The sequence below is a fragment of the Lynx canadensis genome, chromosome D1, assembly GCF_007474595.2.
Source record: "Lynx canadensis isolate LIC74 chromosome D1, mLynCan4.pri.v2, whole genome shotgun sequence".
Classification (NCBI taxonomy): domain Eukaryota; kingdom Metazoa; phylum Chordata; class Mammalia; order Carnivora; family Felidae; genus Lynx; species Lynx canadensis.
Genome location: NC_044312.2, coordinates 30,498,626 through 30,516,382, shown reverse-complemented (window position 1 = coordinate 30,516,382; position 17,757 = coordinate 30,498,626). Strand labels below are relative to the sequence as shown.

General features: G+C 51.2%; 1 protein-coding gene across 1 annotated transcript in view; it reads left to right on the top strand.

The window, feature by feature from the left end:
• The window catches only part of IGSF9B (immunoglobulin superfamily member 9B), a 51,329-nt gene that overhangs the window by 8,484 nt on the left and 25,088 nt on the right, over nucleotides 1-17,757 (top strand). Inside the window, exons 2-11 of the mRNA XM_032595037.1 lie at nucleotides 2,561-2,758; nucleotides 4,516-4,662; nucleotides 10,397-10,548; nucleotides 10,819-10,936; nucleotides 12,266-12,407; nucleotides 12,713-12,858; nucleotides 15,553-15,695; nucleotides 16,011-16,151; nucleotides 16,236-16,352; nucleotides 16,635-16,785. Coding sequence (XP_032450928.1) covers nucleotides 2,561-2,758; nucleotides 4,516-4,662; nucleotides 10,397-10,548; nucleotides 10,819-10,936; nucleotides 12,266-12,407; nucleotides 12,713-12,858; nucleotides 15,553-15,695; nucleotides 16,011-16,151; nucleotides 16,236-16,352; nucleotides 16,635-16,785 — 1,455 coding nt within the window. The remainder of the gene's footprint in view (nucleotides 1-2,560; nucleotides 2,759-4,515; nucleotides 4,663-10,396; nucleotides 10,549-10,818; nucleotides 10,937-12,265; nucleotides 12,408-12,712; nucleotides 12,859-15,552; nucleotides 15,696-16,010; nucleotides 16,152-16,235; nucleotides 16,353-16,634; nucleotides 16,786-17,757) is intronic.

The window sequence follows — 17,757 nt, the reverse complement described above, 5'->3', positions numbered from 1 at the left end:
GTGGACAGCCTCTGTCCTGCACACCAGGTAACTAGGCCCTGGAATACCTCCTTCCTCTTCTCCCAGGCTCCTGTATTTCCTCCTTTAACCTCCTGGAAAGTCTGTGCTATACACACACAGTCACAAACGTATACACACTCACACATGCAGCATCCCCCCCCCTCACTCATCCTTGTCCGTTTGCTAAGAGCTAGTCACATGCACACAGGCATGTATCCACACATACATCCTTTTGCCAAGAGCAGCCTCATATACACACATTCACATATGCACACACACATTGCTCCCCCTGTTCACACATGGTGCCCACTGTTTGCCCATTCTTTCTGGGTCCAGGATCAGCCTTTGTGCCCCTGGAGGCTAGGAGGCAGGCTCTGTCCTTATCCAGGTGCCTCTGGGGCTGTGGGGGAGGTGCCTGCTGCAGCTGGGCCTTCTTGGAGCTTTCCCTGAGGGGTTGGAATTCAAACCTAGCCTGAAGCAAGGTTGGGGGTGGGGGTATTGGGAAACCTGCTGGGGCCTCTGGCAGGTGAGTGCAACACTCCGCTCTGCTCCAAAAATACTCTGTGATCTTAGCTCTTTCTCTAGAAAACAGTGATGTCACCAGTAGCCAATCAGCTTCTAGAAGGGCTTGCCTCCTCCTCCTTCCGCAACTTAGGGAGGAGAGGGAGAGGGGGATGGGGAGGGAGAGAAGGAGAGACACAGATGAACAGCGAACATGCAGACAGACACAGAAAGACGCAAACACAGAAACATAAGCACATAGAGGTACCTCCACACAGAAAAGCAGGCAGAATCCCTTCTCAGTGCATAGGTGAAAAGAAATCCACATATTTTCCCCAATACACACACACACACACACACACACACACACACACACACACACACAGACAAACCAAGAAAGACAAGTAGAAGCATCCTCATAGAGGGAGAGCTAAAGAGGAAGAGACAGAGACAGAGAGACTTGAAGATTTGAGATGGAACAGCACAGAGACACATGAAGAAGAAGTAGGAGAGTGACTTCTGTCTCAGAACCAGAAGACAGAATCAGAGAGACACATAGAAAGAGCCAAAGACACAGAGACATGAAGCAAAGAGAGAGATGAGATAAGGAGACAGGCAGTAGCACACAGGGGTCAGAGATGCAGTAAGAGTCAGATACAGAAGCACCATGACAGGCAGACAGACAGACAGACACGCTGTTCTTTTGGGCATCCTTTCTGTGTTGGGAGGGTCCATCAGCTCTTGGCTTTGCACTGCTAGTAGAGCAGCTGCTGTCCTTGGTGCTGCCTGGAGCGGCCCAGCAGGGACTGGGAGGGGAGGTGAGTTTGGATGGGGAGAGCCGGGGAGGTCTCCTCTGTAATTGTGTTGGGAGTGTGAGGGAAGCCAGGAAGAAGAGGCTTCTCCAGGCTGTCCCTTTCACTGGGAAGCAAGCTCGACAAGGTGACTTTGTGGGCACGGAGGCTTCATGCGGGAGGGAGCAGTTTCAGGCTGGAGGTGGGGGTGGCATGCCTCCTGTAGGGGCTCATGAACAGGCTGACCAGTGAGAGAAGCAGTGCCTGAGTTAGCCTGTCCTCTGTGTCCTCCAGCTTTTGGGTGGGGATGGGTCTCTCTCCACTTTGCCCTCCTGCTGCCAAGAGGATAGGCGCACCCTATCCAGCCATATGTTTTATCATCTACTAAAGGTGGGGTGATTTCTCCTTAGCTGGCTGAACTTAGCAGCCCCAGGATCCTTGCTCTGCCCCCAGCATACTGCTATCCTAATGGTGATGTCTTGGGCTTGGAATTTGGAGGGCTGGAGGACCCTTCTGTTCCCCTCTTTGTAGCAGGTGCGGTGGGGCGTGGGAGGGAGGAGCCTGGAGAGGCTAGTCAGGCCTGTGGGGTTTTCCCTCTGGTGTTGCCATGAGCAGCCTCTGCTCAGCTTGTTAGGGATTCCCCTGCTCCTGTATGGAGTACTCTTGTTTTGTGCTGTGAACATCAGGCTGAGCTGGGGGTGGGGCGTAGGAGGAGGCTGGCTCTGCAGCTCCTACCAGGCTCTGGTGGGAAGCATCCTGCACAGGAAGAGATTCCATGTTTATCCTCTGCTACAGCAGGCTTCTGTAATCCAGGCTGCAGGTCTCCACAGAGAGGCTGGGGCCCCTTTACTTTCTCAGTAGCCAGACTCCTTAGGACTGTTGGGAGTTCAAAGGAGGAGGATATGGTCATGGATCTGCTCTTTGGGATTGGGGAGGGAAGGTTTGGCATGCAGGACTGGAAAGAACTGCTTCTCTCTCCTCTTCTGCTCCCCTTCCTACCTGTCTCAGGTTCATGGATAGCTGGGGCCCTCAGAGCTGTGGGAGGTATGAGCAGAGAGGGGATTAAGGGGGTTAAAAATGTATTGGGGACCTTCTGGGAAGTGACTGGACTACTTTTCAGGAGGAGGACTGGGGTGGGCCGCTTGCCTTGGGGAGGAAGTGGGAATGCAGAGGTCCCTAGACATGGGCAAGGGGCTGCCTCTTGGGCTGCTGGGGCAGGATCTCCTTGTCATTTCCCTTTGTGCATCCCAACTTTGCTGACCCATTAGCTGCCCACGGCCTTCGAGAGGAGCCTGAGTTTGTTACTGCGAGAGCCGGTGAGGGCGTGGTCCTGCGATGCGATGTGATTCACCCAGTGACGGGACAGCCCCCACCCTATGTCGTGGAGTGGTTCAAGTTTGGGGTGCCCATCCCTATCTTCATCAAGTTTGGCTACTATCCCCCTCATGTGGACCCTGAGTATGCAGGTAAGTTCTGGGCTGCACGGGGCTGCTTGTTTCCTCTCCTGGTTTTTGCTCTCAGTGGTTATGGTCATGGCACTCTTCCTCCTGCCTTTCTATTGCTTCTTATCTTTCTGACTGGTCTGTTATCTTTTCTCCATAGTCTCTGCCTCTTTCCTCCCATCGTTTGCACTTTGGTAGGTTTTAATTAAGTGGTGGGGAGGAGAGGGAAGAGGAGGTGGTGCAGACACAAAGCATCACTGCACAGCTATGGATGTGTAGGAGCAGAAGCAGGAGTAAGGACAGGGAAGCCTAGAGAGCCCACCATGCAGGGGAGGAGAGCTGGGCAGAAGGGGAGCTCTGCGCAGAAAGAAGCTGAGTCAGAGCCCTGCTGCCTTTGGCCAGGTGTGCTGGTGGCACTGTAGACTTTGTTCTGTCTGCCTTTGCCCACTCCCTCCCTCTAGCTCTGAAGTTGGGGCCTCATCTCATCCATGAGCAGTGGAAGTAAATGTCTGAGGCTGGTCCGGGCAGTGCTGTGGCTGTAGCTTGCACCTGCTGTCTGCCTCCTCTGCTGCTCCAGCCTCTCTCCTCCTGGTCCCCTCGGTGTCTTGCTCTGTGGTTCCACCTGCCAGAAGGGGCCTCACTGTGAGTCACTGCCAGTGCCTGTCTGCCAGCCTGCCAGGGAGGAGAGCATGGGACATGCATGCATGTAGGAGTGTGTGCACGCGCGTGTGCATATGTGTGCTGGAATTTTAATGGAAGACAGGAAGCTGGCAGGACTTTGAGGTCAGACTTCTGAGGTCTGATTTGCATCTCTCAGAAAGCTTCCATTTATCTCTCTCTCTCACTCTGTTTTTGGCCATTTGATGCTCTGGTTTTTAGGCAGATTGCCAGTGTTGAGACAGGATGAAAACTGAGAAGGTGGTGACATGGCATTGAGGGCTGGGCTGAGGTGGTGGGTGAGGGGAAGGTGGACCCTGAGGGCTGCTTTGTATCCTCATTTTAGACTCCCATTCTGCTTGCTCCTGCCGCAGTTCTTACCATCTCATCACCATGAGTGAGACAAAGATGGCCTCCTAATGGGGAGGAGGATGGAGTTAAGGAGGGTAGCTGGGGGGCCTTTGCTCTGCTTGCCAGCCCTGTCCTCATTCTTGGGCTTATGGGCTCTGGCGTCTTAGCTCTTGGGGACACTGGGTTCTGGCTAGATGTGCAGTGTCTCAGGCACGGGCAGCAGCACCTGGAGGGGACCTCTCCACCCTGGTCCCTGGCCTGCCTTTCCTCTGCTTTACCATAGGGAAGACAGGCAGAGAGATGTGGGTGGTGGGGACCCAGGTGGGAGAAGGATGTCACTCAGCCTGAATTGAGGTTTAGGGCCTGCTCTAGAGTCCCATACCTCACCTGCTTCTATTTGCACCTTTGCTTCCCTCCCTCGCTCCCTCCCACTCTCTTTCTTCAGCTCTGCATCCCCCATGCCTTTCCTTTATCCCAAGAGATCTCCAAAAGAATAGGAGTATTCTGAGGGACTGAGGTTCTTCCCAGGGCCAAACCCAGAGTTACAGTTGCAGCGGGGCTAGGCCAGCCGAGACCAGGAGAGTGGCTCCATGGCAAGGCTGTGTGCCTTTTCCTTTCAGCCTACTGCCTGGGATTGGTGCGAGGTGTTATTTTGGGGTCCTATCATGGGAAATGGTTTGAAGGTTACAATGGGTCCTCTGCCTTTGGCAGGTGTCACACCGCTAGCCTCACCCTGATGGCCTCCTGGGCTTTTGTCCACTTTCTTCCTGCAGGCCGGGCAAGTCTTCATGATAAAGCATCCCTGCGACTGGAGCAGGTTCGCTCTGAGGACCAGGGCTGGTACGAGTGCAAAGTGCTCATGCTGGACCAACAATATGACACCTTTCACAATGGTAGCTGGGTCCACCTTACCATCAACGGTGTGTATGGGCCTCATTCCTGGGGCTGGGCAGGTGGGGGATGACCCAGAAGACTGCTCTCTGAGGACCTGCTTTAGGCGAAGCCACTCTTCCTGCCCCAAATCTCTGCCACAAAGAGGAGCCTCATCAGGGCTGGGCCCCATTGCATTAGTAGCTCTCACCTCCTACGCCCCTTCAGTTGTCTTCCTAGAGCCTTGGGTTAACAGAGGTGCATAGGAGGAGCAGCTCCCTGAGCACGAAGTGGGGTTTGCTGTGGGTGGTGGAGTCAGAGTTCCTCAGAGGGAGGTAGGTAGCTGGTTCTTGGAACCAGGAGGTTTAAGGCTTTGTCGAAGCCCAGTTTATAGCCTCTGGCACCATTTCCCAGCCTTGGGAAGACGCTGCTAGTCCAAATAATGCCTTCTTGCTCTAGTGGGATTTCTGGAGCCCCACCATAACCATTTTCCTTTTTAGGTTAATATCTTGGTTCCTTGTTAAATATGTTCATTTGAGTGATATGTAATGAGTGTCTGTTGTGTGCCTAGCCTTGCACTAGGGGAAGAGAAATGATGGTGAGCCAACCCAGACATGGTCCCTTCTTGTGCTGGGTTTACTGTCTAAGAAAATGTAAGAATCCTGTGAAGAGTAACCGTTTTATTTATTTATTTATTTATTTATTTATTTATTAAAAAAAATTTTTTTTTTTCAACGTTTATTTATTTTTGGGACAGAGAGAGACAGAGCATGAACAGGGGAGGGGCAGAGAGAGAGGGAGACACAGAATTGGACGCAGGCTCCAGGCTCCGAGCTATCAGCCCAGAGCCCGATGCGGGGCTCGAACTCACGGACCGCGAGATCGTGACCTGGCTGAAGTCGGACGCTTAACCGACTGCGCCACCCAGGCGCCCCAGTGAAGAGTAACCGTTTTAAAGGCTATCAGTTATTATAGTTCAGTTAAGTTAACTGCTATGTGTTGGTGCTTTTCAAGTGTTTGGGAAAAGGCAACAAAGCCCTTTGCAGAGGCCCAAGTGAGTTAGTTGAGTTCCCAGTGCTGGTGCAAGTTGGGGGCCTGATTCTAAGGCTGTGACCACACCAGGGGTTGGGCCCTCTGCGTGCATTCCACAAGAGAGTCTCTCTTATGTCCCTGGGAGTCCTTACTTGGGAGGAGATACTCTAGAGGAGCCAGGAGAAGCTGGAACTGTGGAGAAAAATCTGGAGAAGTGGCATATATGCTTTGGATGTGCCACACAGAGCTTGGGTCCTTGTGGTTTTGATATCTGTGACTATAGATGCTGTGGTTGGGAGAGAGAAATTGATGTTGTTCCTGGCTTGGAAGTTTCTCATAGTATTGATCTGCTCTGAAGGATGGCTCTCTCTGCCCTACCTTGTGGGTTGGGTCATTCCTCCCAAGGGGGGCAGGCCATGTTCCTTGGCTTGAGAACCTCTCCAGAGTCCTGAAAGAACAGACTATTTTAGCCAGGGCACTGTTATCTGAGAAGAGCAGACTTAGTGATGGTGGTCCTAGAACAGTGTTGGTCTAGGCTGCCCAACCCATTAGATATAGTTGGCTCCTGTCAGTCAGTCCCAAGAGACTGATTGGAGGCTTACTTTAAGTCTTGGGTGGGCTGTCCCCACCACATAGCAAGCTTTTGAGTCACCTCCTTTTGATGGCAGCTGTTGTGTGTGCCGAGAATGAAAACTCATCTTAATATTAGCCAAAGCAAAACATAATTAGGAAGGTAAATCTGCCGCGAAAAGCTTCGCTGATTGAACACCGAGCCAAGAGTCCCTATGTTGCTTTCTTTCTCTCTTATGCCCTTTCTAAACTGGGCTGTAATCTCCAAGAACCACCTTGTTTTCCCTTCATGTCCTCCTGGCAGCGCCCACTTCAGTGACCTGAGACATCAGGTGTTCAGTAGGCACTCACGTGACAGGAAGGTAGAATTTAATTGGAGATTGTGTGTTGTATTATGTCTCTATATTAGTTTGCACGAGTGGGAATTGGTTCTGTGAGAATTCACAATGACTTAGAGTGGAATAAGCATGGGAGAAGGCCTTGAAAAGGTTTGGTTTATTTCATGCATTCAGTAGCTGTAAGATCCCAGGCAACTCTCTGGGCATCAACTCCCTCAGTTACCAAAACCAATGCCTGTTTGCAGAGCTGTTGTGAAGATCAGATGAAATGCTGTGTAAGAAAGTGTCCTGCACAGTGTCTGTGACATTAATTACATGTGGGTCAGATGCTGGCCATTCTCTTTCTCAAGAGAGAAAAAAAGATGAAATCAAATGAAATAGTAGTGGCAGGGAGGTGGTATATAGGAAGGTCCTCAGACTGGAAGATGCAGAGGACTGTAGTAGTTTGAAAGTTCTTGTAAACTCACCAATAATTATCCATTCATAACACATCTTGAGTCTTGGCTTTTAGTATTTACATGAGTAACCTGTATATCCTGGGCCTGGAGATCAGGCTGGAGTGCTTTTTGTAGATTTTGTAAATAAAGGGAAGTAACACACACACACACACACACACACACACACACACACACACATCTTGGATGTTTGCTCTGTGGCAGGCTCTGGGGACACAGCAATGGGCCCAATCCAGACTCAGCTTTAAGGAAACTTCCAGAGGCAGTAAGTCCAGAGAAAATTGCAATATGGGCTTTGGGAGAACAAAGGAGGGAGAACTTCTTTGAGGGAAGGACTCCTGTGCAGAGACCCAACTAAGGAGGAGGAGTTAGCCGGGTGCAGGGGTATTCCATGCAGAGGGAACAGCATGCCCAGATGCCCAGATGGAGAGTCAGTGCATTCATAGAGGTTGTTTATAGAAAGTGTTGGCCAGAAAAGCTAAGAATGTTCCCTCATCTGCTCCAGGGTTTAAACCGGGGCTTTGCCCTTACCAAGGAGCCTGCCTCCCAAGTGGGTAGATTAGAGCAGACACATTTGAAGGTGAGAGAGCTGTCTCCCTTTATTCCCTCCTCCTTTCACCCCCAGTTCTGAGGTTCCTTCCAGCATAAATATTTCCATTATGGAAGGAAAGAGTCTGGAGTGCCAGCATTCCATTGCTTCCAAACTAGAATGTTTAGTGTCAGGCATTTTCTGACAGAGATCACCTTTGGAAAATGAAAGGCCAGTGAAAAATTAGAATTATAAATGGTCTCAATCTCCTTCTGTGTTTTCTTAAAGACCAGTTGGGTGGAAACAAACCCAATTATTCCTTTATCACATAAAATATCCAAAAAGCCCAAGCCAAGTCTTGCTTTACATTGGTGAATTACTTGGAGGAGAGGCCAGTCTATTTCTAACCTGCACTATTAATTATAGAGCACTTGTAAAAAAGAATTAAGCCTAGAAATGCAGCTGGCAAGCTAACACCTAATTCTGTAAATAATTGAGAGTCAAACCATTGTTTTCCTGAAAACTCGAGATTGTTCAAAGTACTTTCCTGATTAGCACCTAAATAATAAAGTAATTATGTAATTAGTAATTAATTTGTCACTTCAGGACTTAATTTAATTTATTATCTTTTCTTTTAAGCTTGACACCAGAGGTAATGAGGCTGTGGCTATATTTCCAGGGACAGGCTTGGCAAGAGGGGCTCTGTTGGAGATGAGCACACATTCCAGGGCAGCACGGGAGGCCTGGAAGCTAGGATTCCAGAATCCCTTTATAAGGATTTGGGATGGTTTTTGCCATCATTTTTATTATATTAGATGCTGGATGAGTATTGATGTGCTTGAAGTTGTCCATTGTGTGTGTTTTGTGTGTGATGAACTATGCTTCTTAATTCACTCAGTATTCACTCTCCAAGTGCCCTCTGTGTGCCCACACTGAGTTAAGGACTTTGGAAATGATTGAAGAAAGTGGTATTGCCATGGTCTTGTTCCTAGGAAGTTTTATGTGTTTGAATTTGTGTTGGTCTGTAGGTGTGTGTATGTATGTACATTTAATTCATTCATCCATTCAGCAGACATTCGTTGAGTGCTCTGTTACAAGCTAGGAACTGTGCTAAAAGCCAGGCATGCAGTGTGATTTACTGAAAAGATCTTGTTCTCAGGGAGAGTCAGTGATCAGTACTTTAAAGAAAATAAAATAGTCTAAGGGGGTAGAGAATGTTAGAAATGCTATCTTAGATGGGCTGACCACTTAAGGCAGAGATAGCATTTTAGCGAAGATTTGCATGAACCAAAGGAGTGAGGTCTGGGTACAGAGAGGGCAGCAAATGCAAAGGCCCTGAGATCGGACATTCTTAGCACATTTGAGAAAGACAAAGATGGCCAGGGTGGCTAGAGCACAGTGAAGGGGTATATGGTAGCAGACGAGGTTGGCAGAGGAGGGGGCAGACAGTACCAAACCTCAAAGCACTCTGACTGGTTCTCGGGGCAACGCTGTCTGGAGAGGTGACACCTATCTCAAAGCTTCTCTCTCTCTTTTTAAAATGTTTATTTTAGTTTTGAGAGAGAGTGTGAGCCAGGGAGGGGCAGGGAGAGAGGGGGACAGAGGATCTGAAGCAGACTCCAGGCTGACAGCAGTGAGCCCAACGTAGGGCTTGAACTCACAAACTGTGAGATCATGACCTGAGCTGAAGTTGGACACTCAACTGTGTGAGCCACCCAGGCACCCCTCAAAGCTTCTCATTGATGCCTCAGATGTTTCTGGGGAGATGACAATGATGATAGTCATGGCAAAATAACCAACATTTCACACGTATCTACATTCACAAGATCCCTTTCACAAACTGTATCTCACTTATTCCTCACCTCAATACTGGAGGGGGCCAGATTTGGGTAAAGCCCAGAGAGGCTGAGTAACTTGTCCAGGGTTACCCAACTAGTGGCAGGCTGCACTGTAACTTGGTCTTTGGGTACCTTGAGATGAGCTAAAAATGTCCTGCCTCAGCCAGGCATTGTGAACCCTAGGACTCAAGGTTAAAAGTGGGGCCCCTCCTTGTCACTTCAAAAGCAATGAAAGTCCAAGAGGTTAAGAGTGATCTGATTGCTTCTACAAGCAGCTCAGACTGATGAGACTGAGTCTCTGAACAGTTGATTATCCAAACAGGATGGATATTGGTCAAAACTACAATCAATGCAGGTGGTAGTGTGGGTATAACCTGGCATAATCAGAAGAAAATTAAAAAAGGAGTAGCCTGCAGAGTGGGCTGTCTTTCTGTCTGGATGCCAGAAAAGGAAGAAGGTGGAAAATTTTCTCTGCCTAATCTGGAAGAGTAAGATTCCTTGTCACCATGGCCTGTGGTCTGTAGTAGGCCTAGATGGAGCTCAGGTGGGAGACATCCTGGAAATATGGGGCCTGACTGGGCTGGGGTTAAGGAAGTTGGAGTATCAGGGATGATCTTTAGGTGAAAGACCGGAGTGGGGGGTGATGGAACAGTCTGGAGCTAGTAGCAAGTGTGTGCTCTGCAAGTCATGGGAGCTGTGCTGTTTATCGCTTTGTCCTTAGTGCTGAGCACTAAGTGCTGGTGGCCTCCTTGTAGGTGCTCAGCAAATATTTGTTTATTGGGAATTAGCCAAGCACAATGGGAGAATATTAGAATTTGCACCCAGCCAGACTGACTTTGAATTTCAGGTCTCCTCTTCTCCTGTAAGACTCAGGCGCAGAGGATTTTACTTGTGTCCCCCTTCCTTCATCCTAGCACCTCGCGGAAGGTTAAGTATGAACACAATGGCCATGGTGCCTGGTGTGGGTGGGCACTGCATGCAGGGCGGCAGCCTGGCTAATCCCACCCTGCATCTCTCTGCAGCTCCTCCCACCTTTACGGAAACACCCCCCCAGTACATCGAGGCCAAGGAGGGCGGCAGTGTTACCATGACCTGCACAGCTTTTGGGAACCCCAAGCCCATTGTCACCTGGCTGAAGGAGGGGACACTCCTAGGTGCTAGTGGGAAATACCAGGTAAGTGTGGTTCTCCATTGGGGCTGCTGCACTTCTCCTTGCTTGCCCTTCCTTTGCCTCCTCCCTCTCCAAGGTGGTCTCCTGCTTCATGTGACCAGTAACATTGCACAGCAGGCAGCCTTGTTGGTGTCTGTGGTTGAAAGGAGATGAACGGAGTGCTTGGCTCCATATCCCCCTAGTGCATGAGCCCTGAGGCTATCTTTGCCTGAGGAGATAGCCCCTGGTGGGGCCCCAGTGTGGGTGCTGAGCTCCATCTCTCTTTGGCCCCAGGTGAGTGATGGCAGCCTGACGGTGACATCGGTCAGTAGGGAGGACAGAGGTGCCTACACCTGTCGTGCATACAGCATCCAGGGGGAGGCTGTTCATACCACTCACCTGCTTGTCCAAGGTAAGAGAGATTTCTCTGGCTTCTTCATGCCTCAGACCTTTTACAGGGACTTCCATCCCATCTGAGCTGCAGAGGGGTTTGCCCAGGGCACGACTGGCACAGCTGAGGTAGGTAGAGAGATGGGCAGCTCATGAGGAGTGGGGTTGGGCTCCCCCTGAGCATTGTGTAGTTCATAGCCCGAGTGCCCATGGTGGCCTGTTGTGGCCATCACACGGGATGACAGGAGGCACCATGTTGATGGTTACTCTGTCTGAGTGGTGTCCTGCTGTACCTCCATCTTCCCCAGGGGAGAAGACCTCCCTTAGGTTTCTACCCCGTTAGTGACGGCTTCAATAAATAAAGATAGGAATTCAATCCAAGCCTCAGACATTTAAAATAACACTGAGGGCATTTGGCAAAGCTGGGGTCTGCATGGTCAGCACTGGGAAATGCCAGTTTTCCCTGCCTGGGGCTCCAGTGTGCCCCAGAAGGACTAGCATCAGGATGGCGGAATCTCTTTGTACTGAGCCCATCCACCCTCTTTGCCTCCCACCTGCTGCCTGCTGAAGGAGCGGGTGAGAGCTAGTGGTGGCTGTCTGGGCTGCCAGGGCTGCTGAGACACATGTTCTTTCTGCCTTCTTCTGACTTGGAGTGTTGCAGCATGGGCCAGAGGTCCCTCTGTAGATTGGAGAAGAGCTGCCCACTCTCAGGAGAGAGCCAAGTGGCAGCTGTGGCCTATCTGGAAAGCTAGCACCAGGGAGTTCTGGGATTTCACTCTCTGTTTACTCTGCTATCCCCCTGCCTCCTCTCCCCAAATCTGCCCTCTTGACCTCTGGCTGATAAGCAGCACAAGCCTTTTAACTCCTTTAGAAGCAAATTATTCCTTGCTCTGGATTGAAAAGAGTGGCCTTTGTCCCTCATGATGTCCCCTGCTCAGGTTCTGCTGGAGAGAAGGATGAGCAGGAAGGGGTATGTATGTCTATGTGTCTAGGGGTGAGATGGCTGGTTTGGGGAGCTTGTGCATGGAGGCAGGGTGCAGGTATACACCAACAAGGGTGTCCTGCAGCTGGCTCAGGGGGCTGGGGCTCACTGTGGTCACACCCCTGGACTTTTTGCATCTCTGGGACCTGTAAGGAGAGTAAGAATGTGAGTGCTAGCAGTAGCTGGAAGCATCTCTGTGGCGACTTCCCAGGGTTGTGCTGTTGCCTCTTGAACAAGTGCTACCCTCCAGCTCCCTCCTGGAGTTTAGGCACTGCTTGCTGAGACCTCTCAGAGCTTCCTGGGAGGTCCCAGCACTGCTGTGCTCCCCTCCCATACCAGGTAAGGTTATGTTTATTTCCTATTCCCTAGGGCCTCCCTTCATCGTTTCCCCTCCTGAGAACATCACTGTCAACATATCCCAGGATGCTCTGCTCACCTGCCGGGCAGAGGCGTATCCCGGCAACCTTACCTACACCTGGTATTGGCAGGACGAGAACGTCTACTTCCAGAAGTGAGCATGCTGTCCTGCCCTCTCAGTGGGGTCCCCAGACACCAGGCCTCCCAGGGGCAAAGCCTCTGAGCAGGGGCTGCTGCAGGCTGCTCTTGGGCTCTAGGAGCTTGCAGAGGGGAAGTCTAATCTGTCCCTCATGCAAGGCCAGTATCTGCACAGAGTGGCCTTGAGATGGGCCAGGAATATGAGGAGGCTCTGGCTCTCCTTGCCTCGTTCACAGAGAGGGGACTCCTTGCTGCCTTGCTCCACTGTCTGATGGAAGACCCTCTTCCCCCACCCCTCCTTGTCTCTTTGTGTGTTTGTAGTGACCTGAAGTTGAGAGTGCGGATCCTGATCGATGGGACCCTGATCATCTTCCGGGTGAAACCTGAGGATGCAGGGAAATACACCTGTGTTCCTAGCAACAGCCTGGGGCGCTCCCCTTCTGCCTCAGCATACTTAACTGTGCAGTGTGAGTAGGGATAGGGAGAGCAACACATGGTGGGGGTTCCAGAAGATCCAAGCCACATTAGCCAGACTGGAGGCTGGAGGATAGTAAGAGACCGAGTGTCATTTGAGGGAATGTGGGCAGAGGAATGACAGGAAGCAGGGATAGCCCAACATGAGGCCAAGACTTGGGCTGGTCAATTGAGGTGAAACAGTGCTTGCTGGGTGTCCTCTATGGGCCAGGCATCACTACAAGTGTTAACTGATTCATTCCATCAGTCAACAAGCTTAGGTTGGATTCAAGGATTGGTAGACCTTTTGAGCAGTTGTCTTTGTATTGAATGCTAGCCAACTCCTCTCTCTGGATGTTGAATGAGATGGTCTCTGGTCCTTTTTTTCTCAGGTATATGAGGGAGTGTAGGTGAAGCTGAAGTAGAGTTAGATTTCCTGCCAGCTCTATGCCTTCCCCCACTGTGGACAGCTGTTTGGAGTGAAGGGGACAGAACCCTCTTCTGGGGTGACTTGATCTAGTTCTGCCAGCATCTGGCTCCCTCTTGGCTTTCTTCTAGCTCTTCTCTAGGGCGGCCAGAGATCCAAATGGATGAGCTGCTCCTCATGCCAGAACAATTGAGGGCTTTTGTGCAAGTGCAATAATTCAGTTTGCTAATCTTGAATCCGGCAGTGTAGTCGATGCTTTCCCACCCCCTGGCAAGCTGATCATTGTGAGAAAGAGACAGAAGGATGAGTAATGAGGATTAATTTCTTTCTTTTGATTTGTGGATGGCCCTGTCACTCAGACAACAAAGGCCCTGCCTCGTTACCGTAGGTGACAGGCTTTTTATCACTTGAAGGCTAGTGTGGGAAGACTGCTCACCCACAAGGGCATGCCGTGGCTGGGTGAGAAGTTCAATAGCCTAGAGATGCCCTGGTCAGCATGTGAGCTGAGAACAAGCAGAAGGACAGTTGATGACCCCAGGAAGTGGGGCTGGTCTCCAAAGTCACTCCACACAGCTGGGTGTTTGCACTTGTCTACTGCTGAGTGGGCGCTGTGGTGGTGGAGCCAAGCTGGACCTTTGAGCCCTGTCCAGCTTCTCACCTCACATGCTTATTGTTTCCTTCTCCATGCAGTGATTTTGCTTGTGGGGACAAAGGCATCATTTTTCCACTTCCATTGTCATCAACTTAAAAAGGGCTTTTAGCATGCTGTATGATGAGTCTAAGTTTTTAAGGGCTATGAGGCCCTAGGAAAGCTATGTGGTGTGACCCAGGACATCAAGCACTTCCCACCCTGACCTGCAGTAGGAAAAAGCAAGTCAAGAAGCTATTTAAACATGACTTACCATGTGCCCCAAGCTGTGCTAGATGTGGAGGAGCTAAGGGCAGGGAAGAGTCCACTTGGAGTAGCATCTTGTCTAGCTATGTCACTTGGGCTAGAAGGTGGCGGGGGCAGAGAGAGAGAGAACCAGCAGGGGTAGTCTTCAGAAGGATGAGGAATGTAACCAAAAGTAAGGCCCCCATCCATGAAGCCATGGGCCATTCTGTGCCGAGAGGGGTATGCGGTTTCTGCGTCTTTCCCCAGTGCCATCACCCACTGCAGCTTGTCCCTTTTTACTTCCTTTTTGCCTTCAGAGAGAATCCGGGGGGTGAGATTTTCAGGTGGGTGAGACAAGGATCTTTATTTCTGCTAAAAAGCAGCGTTCAGAGTATTTCCCATTCATAAACCCTTTGAAAAATCTTGGAGGCAAAAAAAAAAAAAAAACCTCTACATACAAAAGAAGGAAGCTATGTCTAAATATATAACTCGGCCTGATATTTATGTAATGCTGTTCTCTGAAGAGCTCCAAATGCTTAAAACATACCAGCTCATTCATCCTCACTGCCTCACTGGAAGTTCTGGATCTTTCTCCTGGTCGCCCTCAGGGGAAATTGGGGAGAATGGGAAGGTGATGAGTCACCCACATCACAGGATGTGCTCCTCTTGCTGCTCTCGTGGGAAACTTTCATCCATTCTGTGGCCAAAGCTGATTCCGTATTCCAGCTGCACAGAGGGGAAACTGAGGCCAAGAGGGGCTGGACAGCTAGCAGAATGGAGAGGAGAGGAAAGAACCACTGGTGGTCATGTCTCTGAACACAGAATGTAGAACTGATGTTCCACTTTTGGTTTAGGATGTGGAGCGAGAGAGAGCTGCTTGGTGTCCAAGAGACACTTGGGATGAGGAATGGTCGGTGGAGGATAGGGTCAAATGTTGACTTTGAGTTTGGAGTCTAGGGGCTGGGGAAATGGACATCCAGGGTCCTTAGTCTGCAGTTCAGTCCATGTGTAGGAGCATTTGAGGGGTGTTAGGGATTTAGGCAGGTGAAAACATGCCTTTGGGTGCCTCCAGACATTTGAAACAGAAGTTCTTAAGAATACAGTAGGCTGGGCAGATGAAAAGCCGCCGGCAGCCCACACTGCACTGGGGCAGCCTGATGTGGCCTCCGCGCTTTGTCCATCTTGTTCCTCATGGTGGTCCAGGTACCTGGCACTGTTGTGAGCACTGAGGACATAGGCAGTGTTTACTGAATGGGTGGATGGGTATGAATGGCAGTTCCTTGGAGTAGGAGTGTCTGTAAGAGACCCCGGGGGTTTATGTGGTGGTTTGGCCCCCTGCCCAGATCTCTCACTCCTTGACTGCCCTCCTGCCTTTCTTCTCTCCCACCCCATGCTACCCCTCTACAGATCCAGCCCGTGTCCTCAACATGCCCCCTGTCATCTACGTGCCCGTGGGAATTCACGGCTATATCCGATGCCCTGTGGATGCAGAGCCACCAGCCACCGTGGTCAAGTGGAACAAAGATGGCCGCCCCCTGCAGGTTGAGAAGGTGCTGAAAAGATGCATGTGGGGTCACAGTGAGACTCTCCTGATGCTGAGCTGCTGCCTCTGAGGGTCTGGTTCCCTGCAGGACTCCTCTAGTCCCTACCAAAAAACTCTGAGAAAGCAACGAGCTGCTTCCTGTGGCGGGTCTACACTCTGGTAGAGCTTTTGCCATTCTCCCAGGACACTTAGACAAGCCCTTACCCCACACTAGCTGGTGCTGTGTCCAGGTCTGCGAAGTTAGGTCTGGCCTGGTGGGGGCTGGGACTGAGCTTCTGTCCCCTGACCATTGCTCCCTGTTCTGCTGTCTGTGCTCTGACAGAACCTGGGTTGGACCTTGATGGAGGATGGCTCTATTCGGATTGAGGAGGCCACAGAGGAGGCTCTTGGCACTTACACCTGTGTGCCTTACAACACCTTGGGGACCATGGGCCAGTCTGCTCCTGCACGGCTTGTCCTGAAGGTGAGGCCCAGGGCTGAGAGTGGCCTCCATGGGAGTGGGCAAGCTGAAATGATTGACTTCATGGCCTTGCTGTGCTCTCCCTAGGACCCCCCGTATTTTACGGTGCTACCAGGCTGGGAGTATAGGCAGGAGGCTGGCCGGGAGCTGCTTATCCCCTGTGCTGCTGCAGGGGACCCTTTCCCTGTCATCACTTGGAGAAAGGTACCTTCAGGTTCTGGAGCTCTTGGGAAGTGTGCTGGAGGGGCAAGATCTGGTAGTGCTCTGTTGTGACCGGGCCAGGTGCTGAGCAGTGGGGCTGACTTCTAGAGTGATGGGTGCTCTGGAGGAGGGGCAGTGGGGGTGCGGGCTGAATGTTCGGGTACCACTTGCTCCTCCTGTTCTTGGGCCTCTGATGTGTTGGTGGCTTCTCTTCTTCCCTGCTGACCCGGCTCCTCCCCTGCCGACCCGCTCCTGCCTTCCTCTTTGCCCCCTTGTTTGGCCAAGGTAGGGAAGCCCAGCAGAAGCAAGCACAATGCCCTGCCCAGCGGGAGTCTCCAGTTTCGAGCCCTGAGTAAGGAGGACCACGGGGAGTGGGAGTGCATCGCCACCAACGTGGTCACCAGCATCACTGCCAGTACCCACCTGACCGTCATCGGTACGAGGGCTGTGGGCAGGAGGGCTGTGGTCTGGGCACCGGACACTGTCTACCCTTTCTGGGCATCTTTCTTGAGTCGGCCCACCCCTGAATCAGGAGCCTGCCACGTGTAACCCTAGCCCTCTGTGGACTCTATACAAGGGAAGGTGACATGGGGCCTGTCCTGGGGAGATCTTTTTCTGGCAAAATGTACCCAGCAACACCCCCCATAGAAATGAGGCATGTGTGTGGGCAGTAGCGACTGTGTCTAGGCCTAGAAGGGGAGCTGGAAGAATGGAATGAGGGGGATCTGGGAGGGAACCAGTGTGCTGAGCTCCAGCAGCTGGGCCTGGCCTGGAGGTTACTGGCATTCCCATTTCCGGGGTGCCAGGGGTTATGTTCCCACTTCTTTTGCCTGAGGTGTGTGTCCCTAAGACCTCAGCTTGTAGCCTGCCCCTCCGGGGACTGATAGCTGGTTGTAACAGTGGCCAACACTTCGAGCATTTACCACCAGTTTTAGGCTCTGTCCCAGTTGGTGCCCTATCATTTTTAACCTATGAGGTGAGAGCTGATATTTCTCCAGTGTACATACATTGAAACCAAGGCTGGCATGGATCACACACCTTGCCGAACATCACATCACTAATAACTGCTGGGTCCCGGACTCAAACACAAGTAGAAGTTCTTAATAGTTGTGTTGTGCTGCCTCTCACTTTGATGTTCGGGTAGAATATGGCTATCTCTCATGAGGCCAGAGAACTTTATAGGAGAGGGACTTTTTAGCTTGGACTATGACCTTGAGGGAGAGTGTTTCTGTATTTGCCAGGTGAGCACAGGATTTTGGCCTGGGATGACGAAGGTTCTGGTTTCCCTTTGGCCATGTTCCTGATGTTCGTGCCATATCTTGCTAGAAGGACTCTATGGCACAGTGGGATGGCTTTTCTTCTGCAGTCCTACTGCTCAGGGCATCAGCTCCTCAGCATCCCTCGCCAT